We start from the raw sequence: 15657 nt of genomic DNA, 5'->3' as shown, positions 1-15657 counted from the left end.
AGCCCAGAACAGCTGAAATAGTGTCCCACAGACATAGCTGGGTCCCAAGGGACGTAGAAGGGACAGCTGGGCGCCACAGGTTCCTGCGGGTATTTTCGGAAAGTGCTAAGGGTGTGAATAGGACTCATGGGGACATGAAAGCAGAACCCTTCAGGATCATAGGCAGCCCTTTGGGGTGGGTCTGTGGCTATTCTAGCAGAATCCAAGGAGAGTAATGAAAATCAACAGAGGTTCCTCAATAAATCGAACATAAACTTTACCATCTGTAGTGGTTCATGTCATGTGTCGACTTGCTGGGCCAAAGTGCACAGATGTTTGGTCAAACATTCCTCTGACCCTGACCAGGGCGGCTCAGATGGTTGAGCATCATTCTGTGCACCGAAAGGTCGCTGGTTTGATTTCCGGCCAGCGCGCAGCCTGGGTTGCAGGCTTGATCCTCAGTAGGGGGCGTGCAAGAGGCAGCTGATGGGTGTTACACTCTCACATCGATGTTTCTTTCTCCCTCTCCCATTCTCTTTCTCTTTCTCTGTCTCTCTCCGCCCCCCTTCCTCTCGCTCTAAAAGTCAATAAAAACATTTAGAAAAACATTACTGTGGATGTTTCTGTGAGGGTGTTTTTTATTTATTGATTTTAGACAGAGAAGAAGGGAGAGAGAGAAACATCAATTGGTTGTTCGATTTATTTATGCATTCATTGATTGCTTCTTGTATGTGCCCTGACTGGGGAACAAACCCGCAACCTTGGTGTATCAAGATGACACTGTAACCAACAGAGCTGAGTCGGCCAGCAGACGCCTTTGGACTTCATCTGCTAGATCAGCCCTTCCTGGTTCTCCATCCTGCCTGACTTTGGGCTTCTCAGCTGCAACTCTTTGCTGAGTCCCCAGCCTGCCCACCACCCCTATCAGAGTTTAGACTCAGCAAGCCTCCACAATCATGTGAGCCAATTCCTTAAAGTCTCTTCCTATCTATATGTATATACACATCCTGTTGGTTCTGTTTCTATGGAGAACCTTGACCAGTACATCATATGACCTAGCAATTCCATTTCTGGGTACATACCCCAAAGAATTGAAAACAGCTACTAAAAAAACAAAGCAAAACATGTACATAAATGTTCATAGAAGCATCTATCTCTATATATAAAAGGCTAATATGCAAAGTGTCCCCTCGGGAGTTCGACCGGGAGACCGGGAGTTCGGTCTCTCACTATGACGTGCGCTGACCACCAGGGGGCAGCACGGAATGAAGGAAGGCCCTGGCTGCCAGCCGGAAGGCCCCAATCCACCCTGATCGCCACCAGGCCTCTAGTTATTTATAACTAGTGGCCTGGTGCTTGAAATTCATGCACATTAAAAGGGAATTTATTAGAAGAAATATTTTAATATTGCTATTTGCCCTTTCTCTATAATAGAAGTGTCAGAGATGAAAGAAAATTAGTAAAATGTATATAAAATCTCCCTCCTGCCCTAGCTGGTTTGGCTCAGTGGATAGAGCATCGGCCTGCGAACTGAAAGGTCCCAGGTTTGATTCCGGTCAAGGGCACATGCCTGGGTTGTGGGCTCGATCCCCACAGGGGGACTTGCAGGAGGCAGCTGATCCATGATTCTCTCTCATCGTGGATGTTTCTATCTCTCCCTCTTCCTTCCTCTCTGAAATCAATAAAAATATGTTTAAAATCTCCCTCCTGTCAGAGTCTAGGGTGTGCCATGGGACCCAGAGTCAAGTCCCTGCCCACCACCCACACGCACTTCAAAAATGCGAGGACCCAGACCCAGCCAGCCTCACCCCCACTGGGTGAGACCCAGACCTATCAAGCTCCTCTGGGTGGGGGGTACAGCCTCAGGTCCCCCAGCCCGGCGCTGGGCGGGGGATGCAGCCTGAAGTCCCCCTGCCTGGCACTGGGGTGGGGGTGTGTGGCCTGAGGTCCCCCCGTAAAGCCCAAATCCCCCCCTCCACCGCAGCGTCACGTCAGTGCTGAACAGGGACTCACACAAGCAGTGTCACGTCCCTAGCCAGGGATGCAGGCAGGCAGCTTCACCTCAGCGCTGGGTGGGGACGCACGCAGGTAGTGTGAAGTTAGTGCTGGGGGTGGAAGTCCCCGCCCCTGTCCCCGCCCACAGACTGGTCATGACTGGGACACCTTAAGGGAAAAATTAGCATATTATCTCTTTATATGTATAGACTAGAGGCCCGCTGCACGAAATTCGTGCACGAGGGAGGGGGTCCCTCAGCCCGACTGGCACCCTCTCCAATCCGGGAGCCCTCAGGGAATGTCCTACTGATGGCTTAGGCCCGCTCCTCATGGTTCTCTGCTCTCTGCGGGGCCTGCCTACTCCACACCACGGTGATGGGCAAGCAGGCCCCGCTGGGTGCTGTCTGTGGGCCATGCTTGCCTGCTCCTGGGTCGCTGTGGCGATGGCCAAGCAGGCCCTGTTGTCTGCTGTCAAGCTGCACAGCCGCCCTCACCTCCCAGGGCTGGCGATGATCCCGGGAGGCTGCGGGCTTGGCGCCCGTCCCCGGGACCCAGGCCGCTTGGAGCCTGCATATACAAATTAATATGCTACCTTTGTTGGGTTAATTTGCATATACACTCCTGATTGGCTGGTGGGCATCACAGAGGTACGGTCCATTTGCATCTTTCTCTTTTATTAGTGTAGAATAGCCCCAAAGTGGAAACAACCCAAACATCCATCAACAGATGTATGGATAAACAAAAGGTGATAGATCCATGAAATGGAATATTATTCAGCCATAAAAAGGAATGAAGTTCTGCCCTAGGCAGTGTGGCTCAGTGGATAGAACATCAGCCTGTGGACCGAAGGGTCCCAGGTTTGAGACCAAGGGCATGTACCTTGCTTGCAGGTTCCTCCCAGCCCGTTCCTGGTCGGGGCTCATGCAGGAGGCAACCAGCTGATGTGTTTCTCTTGCATCGATATTGCCCTCTGTCTTTCTCTCTCTCTTCCACTCTCTCTAAAAATCAATGAAAAATATCCTCAGGTGAGGATTTAAAAAAAACACAAAAAAAGAAATGAAAATCTGACACATGCTACAATATGGATGAACCTCAAAAACATTATGTTAAGTAAAGAAGCCAAGCCTGGTTGACTTGGCTCAGTGACTGAGTGTTGATCTAGGAACCCAGGAGGTCACAGTTTGATTCCCGGTCAGGGCACATGCCCGGATTTCGGGCTCGATCCCCAGTAGGGGGCGTGCAGGGGGAAGCCAGTCAATGATTCTCTCTCATCATTGATGTTTCTATCTCTCTCTCCCTCTCCCTTCCTCTTTGAAATCAACAAAAATATATTTAAAATAATAATAATAATAAAATAAAAAAGAAACAGAAAGCAGATCAGTGGTTGCCAGGGCTGGCGGGGGAGGAGGGGCTGCTTGCTGTGTGGGTCTCCTTTTCGGGGTGATGAAAAAGTCCAGAACTAGACAGTCATGGTGGTTCACATTGTGAATGCAGTAAATGTCATTAAATGGTAAGTCATTTTTTCTTTTAGCAAGAGAAAATAACATACGTATGGGAACCCCACATACATGAGAGAGTCAGGGACCCCCCAGGCACGAGAAGTTCCATTAAATGGTAAATCTTACGTTTTGTGCATTTTACAACGAAGCAAATGAATGGAGGCATTACCGCCGGCATGCGGGCCAGGGGAGGGTGACTGGAGGGGCTGTAAGCACGCTAGCAGAGCGTTGGTGTGCCTGGGTATCCGTGGGGGTTGTTCCAGGACACCCTGCAGATACCAAAGTCCAGAATGCTCAAGTCCTTTATAGAAAAGGGCATAGTGCCCTAACCGGTTTGGCTCAGTGGATAGAGCGTAGGCCTGCAGACTGAAAGGTCCCAGGTTCGATTCCAGTCAGGGGCATGTACCTTGGTTGCGTGTGCGTCCCCGGTAGGAGGTATGCAGGAGGCAGCTGATCGATGTTTCTGGCTCTCTGTCTATCTCCCTTCCTCTCTGTAAAAAAATCAATAAAATATATTTTTTAAAAAGAAGAAGAAGAAAGAAAAGGGCATAGTGATGTATATTGAGACTGTGTGCTAATGAGATCATGTCAGAAGGTATTCAAGACCCAAAGGCTTGTGGGCGATGCTCTCCTTGAAGTCACTGTAGAAAAGGCATCCTGGGAGTTCAGATGGCTTCAGAAATAGGCTGATTGGAGCTCATGCTATAAAACGTCAGTATCATAGTCGTTGGCCAAGTTTATTTCAGTTCATCATATAAGGTATTTCAAATAAATTCTTGATCATTTTTCAGGGGAAACGGATATGAATACTAGTCTACATTTCTTTGCTTTCTTGAAGAAATGATAAGCGCCCTCGCCAGTTTGTCTCAGTGGATAAAGCATCGGCCTGCAGACTGAAGGGTCCCAGGTTTGATTCCGGTCAAGGGCACATGCCCGGGGTTGCAGGCTGGATCCCCAGTAGGGGGCGTGCAGGAGGCAGCCGATCAGTGATTCTCTCTCATCATTGATGTTTCTATTTCTCTCTCCCTCTCCCTTCCTCTCTGAAATCAATAACAATTTTTTAAAAAAAGAAATAAGCTAGCTATAGGGTTTATGTCCAGGTTTGCTTGTTTTTTTGTGGGTTTTTTTTTCATGTATTTTTATTGATTTTAGAGAGGAAGGGAGAGGGAGAGATAGAAACATCAATGATGAGAGGGAATCATTGATCTGCTGCCTCCTGCAGGACCCCCACTGGGAATTGAGCCCTCAACCCTGGCATATGCCCTGACCAGGAATCGAACATGGGACCCTTCAGTCCGCAGGCGGACACTATCCACTGAGCCAAACCAGCTAGGGAAAGGTTTGTTTTTTTAATACTTTTTATAGATTTCAGAGGGGAAAGGAGAGAGAAAGAGAAACATCAATGATGAGAGAAAATCATTGATTGGCTGCCTCCCACATGCCCCCCCCACTGGGGAGGGAGCCCACAACCCAGGCATGTGCCCTGACCGGGAATTAAACCGTGACCTCCTGGTTAATAGGTCGACGCTCAACCACTGAGCCAAGCTGTCTGGGCTCGTGTCCAGGTTTTAAGCACTTTTAGAACAATGAGAAGTGTCTTTTTGCTGATGGGTGACTTTCCATTTGTTAACATCTCTGCCAGTTTAGTTTCTGGGCAGATTTCAAGCGTTGTTTCCCCGACCCTTATTTTTTGGTTAATCCTCACCCAAGGATATTTTTTCCATTGATTTTTAGAGAGAATGAAAGGGAGGGAGGGAGGGAGGGAGAGAGAGAGAGAGAGTCAGAGAGAGAGAAACATTGGTGTGAGAGACACACATAGATTGGTTGCCTCTCCATGCGCCCTGACCGCGCCCGGGTTTGAACCTGCAGCCCAGGTACGTGTCCTTGGCAGGGAATCGAACCCTTTCCTGTGTGGGCCTACGGTCTAACCACTGAGCGACACCAGCCACAGCCATTTGTTGATTCTTGTATGTGCCCTGACCCAGAATGAAACCCACAACCTTAGTGTCTCTGGACAACACTCAGCGACCCGGCCAGACCCCCCTTTTGCGTGAATGGAGGCATTTGATAGCTGTGGAATCCAAGTGTCCATTTCGCTTTGCATGTGCTACGCCCGTTCAGTGTCTGATGCATAACGGGACCTTGAATCAATAAATGTAAAAAAGAGCTTTTGATCTGTAATGTCTTTATACAAAGCTTTTATTTTACTAATAAAACATTGTTCTAAAACAAAAATATTGTTTAAAAAAAAAAAGAAAAAAATAAGTGCAGGGGCACTTTAACGGGCCACTCGGGGGTGGGGTTCCGAGGAGGAACTACTGACAGAAGTGTCTGGAGTCAGCCCAGTAGCAGAAGCAACTGAAGGCCTGGGGGTAAATGAGGTAAGGAGGGGACCCGGAGGCCGGGAGGGCGTCCTGGACTCCAATAGCGTTAAGTCTACTCTCAACTTGGTCTTGACATTTTGGGCTGGCTGATACCCTCAACACGAAAAAAACAGGGAGCAACAGAGAAACAGATTAAAAAAAAAAAAAAAAGACAAAACGTTCAAGACAGGCAGAGACAAACACTCGAAAGTCTGGGCCCAGGGCCTGGGGTGTGCCCTGCAGCTGGGGGGCGGGGTTGCATATTCCTGGAGTCGGGGAACAGTCTCCGGACAGGATGTGAGAGAGGAACTGGGGTCTCCAGTCACGGGAGCCAGCTGGGGCTGCAGGCGGGAAGGGATCGCGGCTGCGGTGAGCGGAGCTGGGCGCAGACCGAGGGAGGACCGCCTGGGGTCCGGGCTTCTGGGGCCGAGGAAGGAGAGGCCGGGGACCCGGACTCCTGGGTCCGAGGGAGGAGCGGCTGGGGACCCGGACTCCTGGGTCCGAGGGAGGAGCGGCTGGGGACCCGGACTCCTGGGTCCGAGGGAGGCCCGTCTCCTGGGTCCGAGGGAGGAGCGTCTGGGGACCCGGACTCCTGGGTCCGAGGGAGGAGCGGCTGGGGGCCGGGGGCCGGACTCCCAGGCCGGGGGCGGAGGACGAGGCGGGGCTGAGCTCTGGGAATGAAATCTCAGCCTATCCAGGCTCTGTAATTAATTAACCAACAGGATCAAATTAAGGGGTGAAAGTTCACTGAGGCGTAGGGCATTTATGTCACCGTCCGGGACGGAACCCTGAACCCGCACCCGCAGACGCCGGCGCGGTGGCCGTGGTGGCCGAGCCCCGCGGAGTTGGGGGAGGAGGGGGCGGGGCGGGGGTCCCCAGGAGTCACACGCCCCCTCCCGCCCCAGGTGTCCCTCTCAGGATGCGGGTCCCCCAGCCTCAGCCTTGGGGCCTCTGTCTCCTGCTCTTCCTCCTGCCCCGGACCCTGCGCGCAGGTGAGGGGCGCTCGGCGGGCTGTCGGGGCGGAGGGGGCGCCGTCGGCGGGAAAGGAGCGGAGGAGCGAAATCCGAAGTCTCCCCGGAGCCCGCGTTCCGTCCTCCCCCGCGTTTCACGTTGTTTACCACTTGCTCCTCCTCGGCTCCGTGTGCCTGGGCACCACCTGACCCCCGACTCCAGGTCCCTGTGCCCCTCGCGGGGTCTGTCCGCCCATCTCTGAGTCTGTCCCCTTCTCTCCGGTCTGTCCCCTCTGTCCGGGGTGTCTTTGCTCTCTCGGGGTGCCGGTCCCGCTCCCAGTCTGGGGCCGCCCGCCCCCACCTGCCCCTCACCTGTCTCTGCAGACAGCCATCGCTCGCTCCTGTACCGCTTGACCGCCGTGTCCTCCCCGGCCCCGGGCACCCCCGCCTTCTGGGCCACGGGCTGGCTGGGGCCGCAGCAGTACCTGCGATACAGTAACCTGCGGGGCCAGGCTGAGCCCTTCGGGGCGTGGATCTGGGAGAGCCAGCTGCCCTGGTACTGGGAGAAGGAGACGGCTGACCTGAGGGGCAAGCAGGCGCTCTTCCTGGAGGCCCTCACAGTCTTGCAGGAAGGAGGTGAGGGGCGGGGGCGGACCCCTGGGTCTGAGGGAGGAGAGGCTGGGGGTCTGGACCCCTGGGTCTGAGGGAGGAGAGGTTGGGGGTCTGGACCCCTGGGTGTGAGGGAGGAGAGGCTGGGGGTCTGGACCCCTGGGTGTGAGGGAGGAGAGGCTGGGGGTCTGGACCCCTGGGTCTGAGGGAGGAGAGGTTGGGGGTCTGGACCACTGGGTGTGAGGGAGGAGAGGCTGGGGGTCTGGACCCCTGGGTCTGAGGGAGGAGAGGCTGGGGGTCTGGACCCCTAGGTTTGAGGAAGGAGGGCCGGGGTGGGGGTGGCGGACCCCTGGGTCTGAGGGAGGAGGGGCGGGGGGTCTGGATTCCTGGGTCTGAGGGAGGAGGAGCTGGGGGTCTGGACTCCTGGGTCTGAGGGAGGAGGAGCTGGGGGCCTGGACCCCTGGGTCTGAGGGAGGAGGGGCTGGGGGCCTGGACCCCTAAGGGAGGAGGGGCTGGGGACCTGGACCCCTAAGGGAGGAGGGGCTGGGGGCCTGGACCCCTGGGTCTGAGGGAGGAGGGGCTGGGGGCCTGGATGCCTGGGTCTGAGGGAGGAGGAGGGGCAGGGGCCCCTGTCCTGGGCCCTGCTCACCTGTGTGTGGGTACCCCAGGTTCCTACATCCTGCAGGGCCTGCTGGGCTGTGAGTTGGGCCCTGACAATTCCTCAGTTGCTGTGGCCACGTTTGCCCTGAATGGTGAGGAGTTTATGAAGTTCGACGTCAAGGCGGGCAACTGGGATGGAGACTGGCCCGAGGCCCGGGCCATTAGTCAGAAGTGGCAGCAGCATGAGGATGCTGTGTGGCAGGAGAGACACTTCCTGATGTCCTCCTGCCCCCGAAGGCTGCTGGGCCACCTGGAGACCGGCCGCAGTAACCTGGAGTGGAAGGGTGAGCAGCCTCCAGAGGAACCTGATCCTGGGATCTCTGCGTCCCCACGGCCCCACCTTAGGCCCCGTCCTCTTCCCACAGCCTCTTCCCTGGCCTCCCAGCCTCCAGTGCCCCCCAGCCCATCCCCCATAGGTCCCGCAGGGTCTTTCTGTCCCCAGAGGTGACCCTGCCCCTCTCTTGCACACAGCCCTCCTGTGGCGCCCAGAGCCCTCGGGTCAGAGCTCGAGGCCCTCAGCCTGGCATTGGGGCCCCAGAGGGTGTGGCCCCTGTCCCTCTCCTGAGCCTCACATTTCTCCTCTCCACCCCTCTGCCAGGTGGAATCACCCAGAGTTCCCTGAGCTCACACCAGCCCTCCCCTCTCTTCACCTCTGTCATTCTCTGTCCGGTTCCACTGGTGTCACACCCAGGGACCTTATTCTGGTCCATGAGGCTCTCATTTACCTTTTGGGGGCTCCCATGATGCCTCGTGTGACCTCCATTACAGCACATGTCACTCTGAGCTATAGAGGTACAGGCCGAGGGGGATTCTCAAGGGCTGGAATCAGAGCTCTTTGGCCCCTAGGGTCCCCCCACCTTGCCATCCCAGCTTCTACCTAGCAGTCAGAGGGATGATTTATTTACTTATTTAAAATATATTTTTATTGATTTCAGAGAGGAAGGAAGAGGGAGGAGAGACAGATAGAAACATCAATGACAAGAGAGAGAATCATTGATCAGCTGCTTCCTGCACGTCCCCCACTGGGGATCGAGCCTGCAACCCAGGCATGTGCCCTGACCGGGAATCGAACCGTGATCTCCTGGTTCATAGGTTGACTCTCAACCATTGAGCCACACGGGCCGGGCTCGATTAATTTCTATCTGTGCCCAAGTACCTGCCCTCCAGATCAAGATCTAGGACATTCCAGGACCCCAGGAGACTTTCTTGTGTCCCCTCCAATTCTATACTCCCCAAGGTAACAACTCACCTGACTTCTGTCGCGATAGGGTTGCCTGCCTTTGAACTTCATACAACTATGCGTGTGTGCTTGCTTGTGTCTTGTTTCTTTCGCTCCAGCGTGTGTGGGGACTCTGTTGTTGAGTGTATCAGTAGTTCCTTTTTATTGCTGAGTACTGTTTCACTGCGTGCTCAATAACAGTTTATCAACGCACCGCTTCTTCCCAGATCGGGGCTGTCATGAGTAAAGCTTCTATGAGCATTTTTGTACATGTCCTTGGATGAGTCTATATTTTCATTTCTTTGGACTTCATACCCATGAGTGGAATGGTTAAGTCATAGTCTATGTATAGGATTAACTTTAGTAGGTCGGGCTATGCTTCTTGCAAAGTGGTTGAACCAGTTTCCTACGCCCACCAGCTGTGTGAGTGAATTTCAGTTGCTCCACAGGTTTGCCAGAATTTGATACCGTCTTTCATTTTAACAATTCTAGTGGGTGTGTCGTAGTATCTTGTGAATTCATTTTTCACTAATCAGATAAATTATTTTTTAAAAAATGTTTTTATTGATTTCAGAGAGGAAGGGAGAGGGAGAGAGAGATAGAACCATCAGTGATAAGAGAGAATCACTGATTGGCTGCCTCCTGCACACCCCCTACTGGGGATCGAGCCTGCAACCCAGGCATGTGTCCTGGACAGGAATCAAACCCGGGACCCTTCAGCCCCCGGCCAATGCTCTCTATCCATTGAGTCAAACCAGCCAGGGCCAGATAAATGATTTGATGACTTGGCATGTTGAGTACTTTTTCACATTATTAGCCAGTTGGGTATCCACTCTTTTGGAGTGGCTGTTTGAGTGTTTTGCCCATTTTTTTAAAAATTTGATTTTTAGAGAGAGAGAGAGAGAGAGAGAGAGAGAGAAACATCAATGGGCTGCCTTCTGCACATCGCCTACCGGGCATCAAGCCAGGAACCCCAGCATGAGCCCTGACCAGGAATTGAACCGGCAACCTCGGTGCACTGGACTATGCCCAACCAACTGAGCCCCACTGGCTAAGGCTAAGATCTCTTTTGCCCACTTTAACATCAGAATTTTTGTCTTTTTTTCTTATTGGAGTTCTTGATATATTTTGGATATGAGTCCTTTGGCTATGTCCAGTGGTTCTATTGGAAGTAACTTCTTCCGTCAGCAGCTTGTCTTTTCACTCTCTTAATGAAAACTTTTGATGAGCAAATGTTCTTAATTTTGATGAATGTTAATTTATCCATCTTTTATTCTATGGTTCTTTTGTGTATTCTCTCTTTTTTAAATATATTTATTTATATTTAAATATATTTATTTATAGAGGAAGGGAGAGGGAGAGAGAAATAGAAACATCAATGACGAGAGGGAATCATTGATTGGCTGCCTCCTGCACACCCCCTACTGGGGATTGAGCCCGCAAACAGGGCATGTGCCCTTGACCGGAATCGATCCCGGGACCCTCCAATCCACAGGCTGACGCTCTATCCACTGAGCCAAACCAGCTAGGGCTTAAATATGTTTTTATTGATTTTTTTTTTTTTTTTAGAGAGAGGAGCAGAGAGGGAGAGAGAGAAAAACATCCATGAGAGGGAAACATCAATCAGCTGCCTCCTGCAGGCCCCCTAATGGGGATCAAGCCTGCAACCTGGGCATGTGTCCTGACCTGGAATCAACTGGCAACTTCTTTGTGCATGGGACAGTGCTCAACCAATTGCGCCACACCGGCCAGGGTGAAATACTATTGATTTTTATATATTTCCCTGTATCCAGAAAAATTTTTGAATTTACCTATTTCTATTAAATTTGTATAGCTTCTTTTGGATTATGTCATCTTTGACCCATTTTATTTTCTTTTGCAATTTTAATACCGTTTATTTCTTTTTCTTATCTTGTTGCACTGGCTAGGATCCCCAGTACAATTGTTGAATAGAGTGGTGACCGTGAACATCATGTATTCTCAAATTCACAAGAAAACCCCACTTGATTGCCCTAGCTGGTTTGGCTCAGTGGATAGAGAGTCAGCCTGGGGACTGAAGGGTCCTGGGTTCGATTCCAGTCAAGGGCACGTGCCTGGGTTGTGGGCTCAATCCCCAGTGGGGGGCTTGCAGGAGGCAGCCAATCAATGATTCTCTCTCATCATTGATGTTTCTATCTCTCTCCCTCTCCCTTTCTCTCTGAAATCAATAAAAAATATATGTATATATATTTTTAAAATATTTTATTGATTTTTTACAGAGAGAAAGGGAGAGGGATAGAGAGTTAGAAACATCGATGAGAGAGAAACGTCGATCAGCTGCCTCCTGCACACCTCCTACTGGGGATGTGCCCACAACCAAGGTACATGCCCTTGACCGGAATCGAACCTGCGACCTTTCAGTCCGCAGGCCGACGCTCTATCCACTGAGCCAAACAGGTTAGGGCAATAAAAATATATTTTTTTAAAAAACTTCACTTGATCATAATGTATTATCTTTCAGATAAATGACTTGATTCTTCTACCCTAGCCGGTGTTGCTCAATGGTTAGAGGATCGGACTGTGCCCCGAAGGGTCTCGGGTGCAATTCCTGGTCAAGGGTCCATACCTGGGTTTCAGGATGGATCCCTGGGTTGCAGGTTGGATCCCTGGCCCCAGTTGGGGTGCATGCCGGAGGCAACCAATTGATAGGTCTCTCTCACATTGGTTTTTCTTTCTCTCTCTTCCTCCTTTCTTCCCTCCCTCCCTTTCACTCTCTCTAAAAATCAATGGAAAAAAATATCCTTGGGTGAGGATTACCAAAAATAAGTAAGTAAATAAATACCATTTGTAAATGACTCGATTCTATCTGTTCACGTGTTGTTGTTTTTTAAGGGATTTTGAGTCTTTTTGCATGAGAGGTTAAATTCCATTGCTTGTTATGTCCTTGTGAGGTTTTGTTATCAAGGTTACCCTGCCTACCGTGCTAGGAATAGCTTCCTCTTTTCTCAGTTTCCTGGAAGAATTTGTCTAAGCCCAGGATTTTTTCTTTCTCGGTTGTTTTGAAGAATTCACCAATGATGTCATCTGGGCCTGGCATTTTGTTTCTTGAAAAGTTTGAATTTATGGATTAAATTTTTTAAATACTTAGTACTACTCAAGTTGTATTGTGTCAGTTTTGGAAAGTTGTATGTCTTAGGGATTGTTCCAGAACATTCTAATGTGCTGGCATGAAATTCCCTCTTACTATCTTTTTTTCCCTTCCTTTCTTTTCTTTTCTTTTTTTTTTGTTTTTTTGTTAATCCTCACTGGAGGAGTGGAAGGGCGGGAGGGGGGGGGAAGGGGAGAGAAGAAAGAGAGAGAGAGAAACATTGATGTGAGAGAACCCACATCAATCAGTTGCCTCCCACATGCACCCCAAACAGGGCGGGGAACCTGAAACCCAGGTACGTTCCCTTGACCTGAATCGAACTTGCGACCCTTGGGTTCGCGGGCTGACGCTCTAACCATTGAGCACACCGGCCAGGGCGCCCTCTTACTATCTTTGTAATGAGTGTAGGTCTGTCTTATTTTCCCTCATCATTCCACTTTCAGAGTCTGTTGCCCTTTCATTTATTTGTACATAAACATCTGTCTCTCCCCTTGGAGCATAAGCTCCATGGAGATAGGGACTTGGTCTCTTGTTCACGGCTGTGTCCGTGCCTGGAGGAGTGCCCGGCGCGGTGGATGCCCAGCACATGTCCGCTGCAGGGAGGATGGATGAGCGCGGGAACCCTGATGGCGGAGAGCTGGGTCCCTGTCCCCCTGGCAGGTCCCTCTCCTTTCACCATTATATTCTCCAGGCGAAGCACAGGGCATGCGGGGCACACGGTGGGACCTGCTGCAGGGACTGGAGGCCCCTCTGTGTCCCTGTCCAGCCCTGGCCTGGCCGGGGGGCCCGGGGCGAGGCGTTCAGGCCTGTCCGCTGTCTGTCTGCAGAGCCGCCGTCCATGCGCCTGAAGGCCCGCCCCGGTGGCCCCGGCCTCTCGGTGCTCACCTGCAGCGCCTTCTCCTTCTACCCCCCGGAGCTGCAGCTGCGCTTCCTACGGAACGGGCTGGCCGTGGGCTCCGGGGACAGCAACTTCGGCCCCAACGGCGACGGCTCCTTCCACGCCTGGTCCACGCTGACCGTGCGGAGCGGCGACGAGCACCACTACCGCTGCGTGGTGCAGCACGCGGGGCTGCCGCAGCCCCTGGCCGTGGGCCTGGGTGAGGTCCCACGGGGTATGGCATTTTCTTGGCTTTTCTGTAGCAATCCCCTCCGAGGCTGATCACCCCCATCCCACGACTGCTGTCGGTCCTGCTTGAGTCTCCCCATCTCGTGCCCCAACACTGCCCCTCCTCCCAGAGCCTGCCCTCTGACCTCCCGCCCGCGTGCTCTCCCCTCCCTGGCCTTCCGGGCCGCCGCCGCTGGCCTCAAGTCTGGCCCCTTGTTAAACACGATGGACAGTCCTCCCGAAGTCTGACCACCTTCTGTCCTGCTGCTGCCAGTCCTCACCAAGACCGACCTTTCACGCCTCTGAGTGACCTACTGCTCTGTGCCCGCCCCCTCTCCTAGCTCTGACACCAGCCCTGAGGCTGCGGGGCCCTCGCCTGCCTGCGCTTGCTGTGGCTGGTTCTCACATCTCCGCTGGGGGCCTTCTGCCCAGACTCAGAACTTGCGCTGGCTGGTCCTTCCTCTGCCCACACCCACTCCCAGCCCCCTGTCCTGGCTCAGGTGGGGGCAGAGGGTCCATCTAACATCTGACAGCGTTTCTCTGGCGGCAGATTCATCAGCCAAGTCCTTGGTGCCAGTGGTTGGAATCGTCATCGGCTTCTTACTGCTCATGGCAGTGGCTGCAGGAGGAGCTCTGCTGTGGTGGAGGATGAGGAAGGGGCTACCAGGTGGGGGACAGGAAGAGGGGAGACTCCCAGAGAGAGACCCCAAACAATGGGAGCAGAGGTCTCGACAGACAGAGGTGGGGACGGAGAACTGGAGGCGGGAAACAGACTCAGAGGGCGGTAGAGTAGCTCAGACTCAGACACACACACACACACACATACACACACACCACACACGCACACCACACACACCACACACACCACACACACACACACACACACACACACACACACACAGGGGGAGGGGCGAGACCCAGAGACCCAGAGACTCTCAGAAATACTGATGACCTTCGCCTTTCTCTTTCCTCAGCCCCTTGGATCCTTCTCCGTGGGGACGACCTCGGGGCCCTCCTGTCCACTGGCCCAACCAAGGATGCTGACTCTTAGGATATAAAAGCATTCTCAGCAACTGCCTGCCCATCCGCCGGCCCGGCTGTGACCAGCTGACGTAGGCAGGGCTCTCTCATGCTGTGAGACCTCCCGGAATCCTGATATTTCTGAGCCTCCAGAAGGAGTCCCGGGCCCGGTGTCCGCCCTCTGGATTTTTCGTCCTGTGATCAGCCTCAGTATCCCCTCCTATTATATATGGCTCTTTTCCACATTCACATATAACATGAGTTTGGGCCTGAATCGTTGTGTCGTCATCATTTTAACTTTTTCAGCGGGGGAGGTGAAGGCATGGGTGGGGGGAATACGTGGGGTAAGCCCTGGGCTTCACATCTCTCCTGAGGCTAACATGTTGCCATGGTGGAATCTGACAGTTTTATATGCCAAGTCATATAGTTTTCACTCGTAAATGTTACAAATATATTTTTTTTATATTTTATTGATTTTTTACAGAGAGGAAGGGAGAGGGATAGAGAGTTAGAAACATCGATGAGAGAGAAACATCGATCAGCTGCCTCCTGCGCACCTCCCACTGGGGATGCACCTCCCACTGGGGATGCGCCCGCAACCAACGTACATGCCCTTGACCGGAATCGAACCCGGGACCCTGTAGTCTGCAGGCCGACGCTCTATCCACTGAGCCAAACCGGTTGCGGCAATGTTACAAATATTTACTGAATGTTTACACTGTGCCAGGCATTTAAAAAATTTAAAAATATATATGTTTTTATTGATTTCAGAGAGAGGGAAGGAGAAAAAAAAGAGAGAGAGAGAGATAGAAACCTCAATGATGAAAGAGAATCATCCATCGGCTGCCTCTGCACACCCCCTACTGGGGATTGAGCCCGCACCTGGGCATGTGCCCTGACCAGGAATGGAACCATGATCTCCTGGTTCATGGGTCGATGCTTAACCACTGAGCACACCCAACGAGCCATTTTGAGAACTAAAAGTATTTTAGAGTGGAAAGAAAACAGTTTTTTAAAATTTTTTTGTAATCTTTATTGTTGAAAATATTACATATGTCCCCTTTTTTTCCCATTGACCCCTTTTAGCCCGCCCCCGCCCCTTATCCCAGGCTTCACCACCCTATTGTCTGT

General features: G+C 52.3%; 1 protein-coding gene across 6 annotated transcripts; it reads left to right on the top strand.

Annotated features, from left to right (window-relative positions):
* Window positions 1-5788: 5788 nt before the first annotated feature.
* On the top strand, window positions 5789-14798 carry FCGRT (Fc gamma receptor and transporter). 6 transcript variants are annotated; one of them, XM_080644313.1, is made up of 7 exons: window positions 5789-5854; window positions 6742-6828; window positions 7171-7422; window positions 8064-8339; window positions 13229-13498; window positions 14057-14173; window positions 14481-14798. In XM_080644313.1, the coding sequence occupies exons 2-7, from the start codon at window positions 6756-6758 to the stop codon at window positions 14555-14557; spliced, it is 1065 nt and encodes a 354-aa protein (XP_080500439.1). In that variant the 5' UTR covers window positions 5789-5854; window positions 6742-6755; the 3' UTR covers window positions 14558-14798. The 6 variants fall into 6 exon arrangements, with proteins under 6 accessions (XP_080500439.1, XP_080500437.1, XP_080500438.1 ...); XM_080644311.1 differs by having other exon boundaries at window positions 13229-13513; XM_080644312.1 differs by lacking the exon at window positions 5789-5854 and adding an exon at window positions 6035-6205 and having other exon boundaries at window positions 13229-13513.
* Window positions 14799-15657: the final 859 nt, after the last annotated feature.

Source organism: Plecotus auritus (genome assembly GCF_963455305.1).
Source record: "Plecotus auritus genome assembly, chromosome: 10".
Lineage (NCBI taxonomy): Eukaryota > Metazoa > Chordata > Mammalia > Chiroptera > Vespertilionidae > Plecotus > Plecotus auritus.
The sequence above is the reverse complement of the archived record's forward strand: the minus strand, read 5'-3'. Positions and strand labels throughout refer to the sequence as shown.

Coding starts and splice junctions, on each gene's coding strand:
- FCGRT (XM_080644311.1), top strand. CDS start 6,756: ATGCGGGTCCCCCAGCCTCAGCCTTGGGGCCTCTGTCTCCTGCTCTTC. Junction 8,340..13,228: donor CAGTAACCTGGAGTGGAAGG/GTGAGCAGCCTC, acceptor GTCTGTCTGCAG/AGCCGCCGTCCATGCGCCTG. Junction 14,174..14,480: donor GATGAGGAAGGGGCTACCAG/GTGGGGGACAGG, acceptor CTCTTTCCTCAG/CCCCTTGGATCCTTCTCCGT.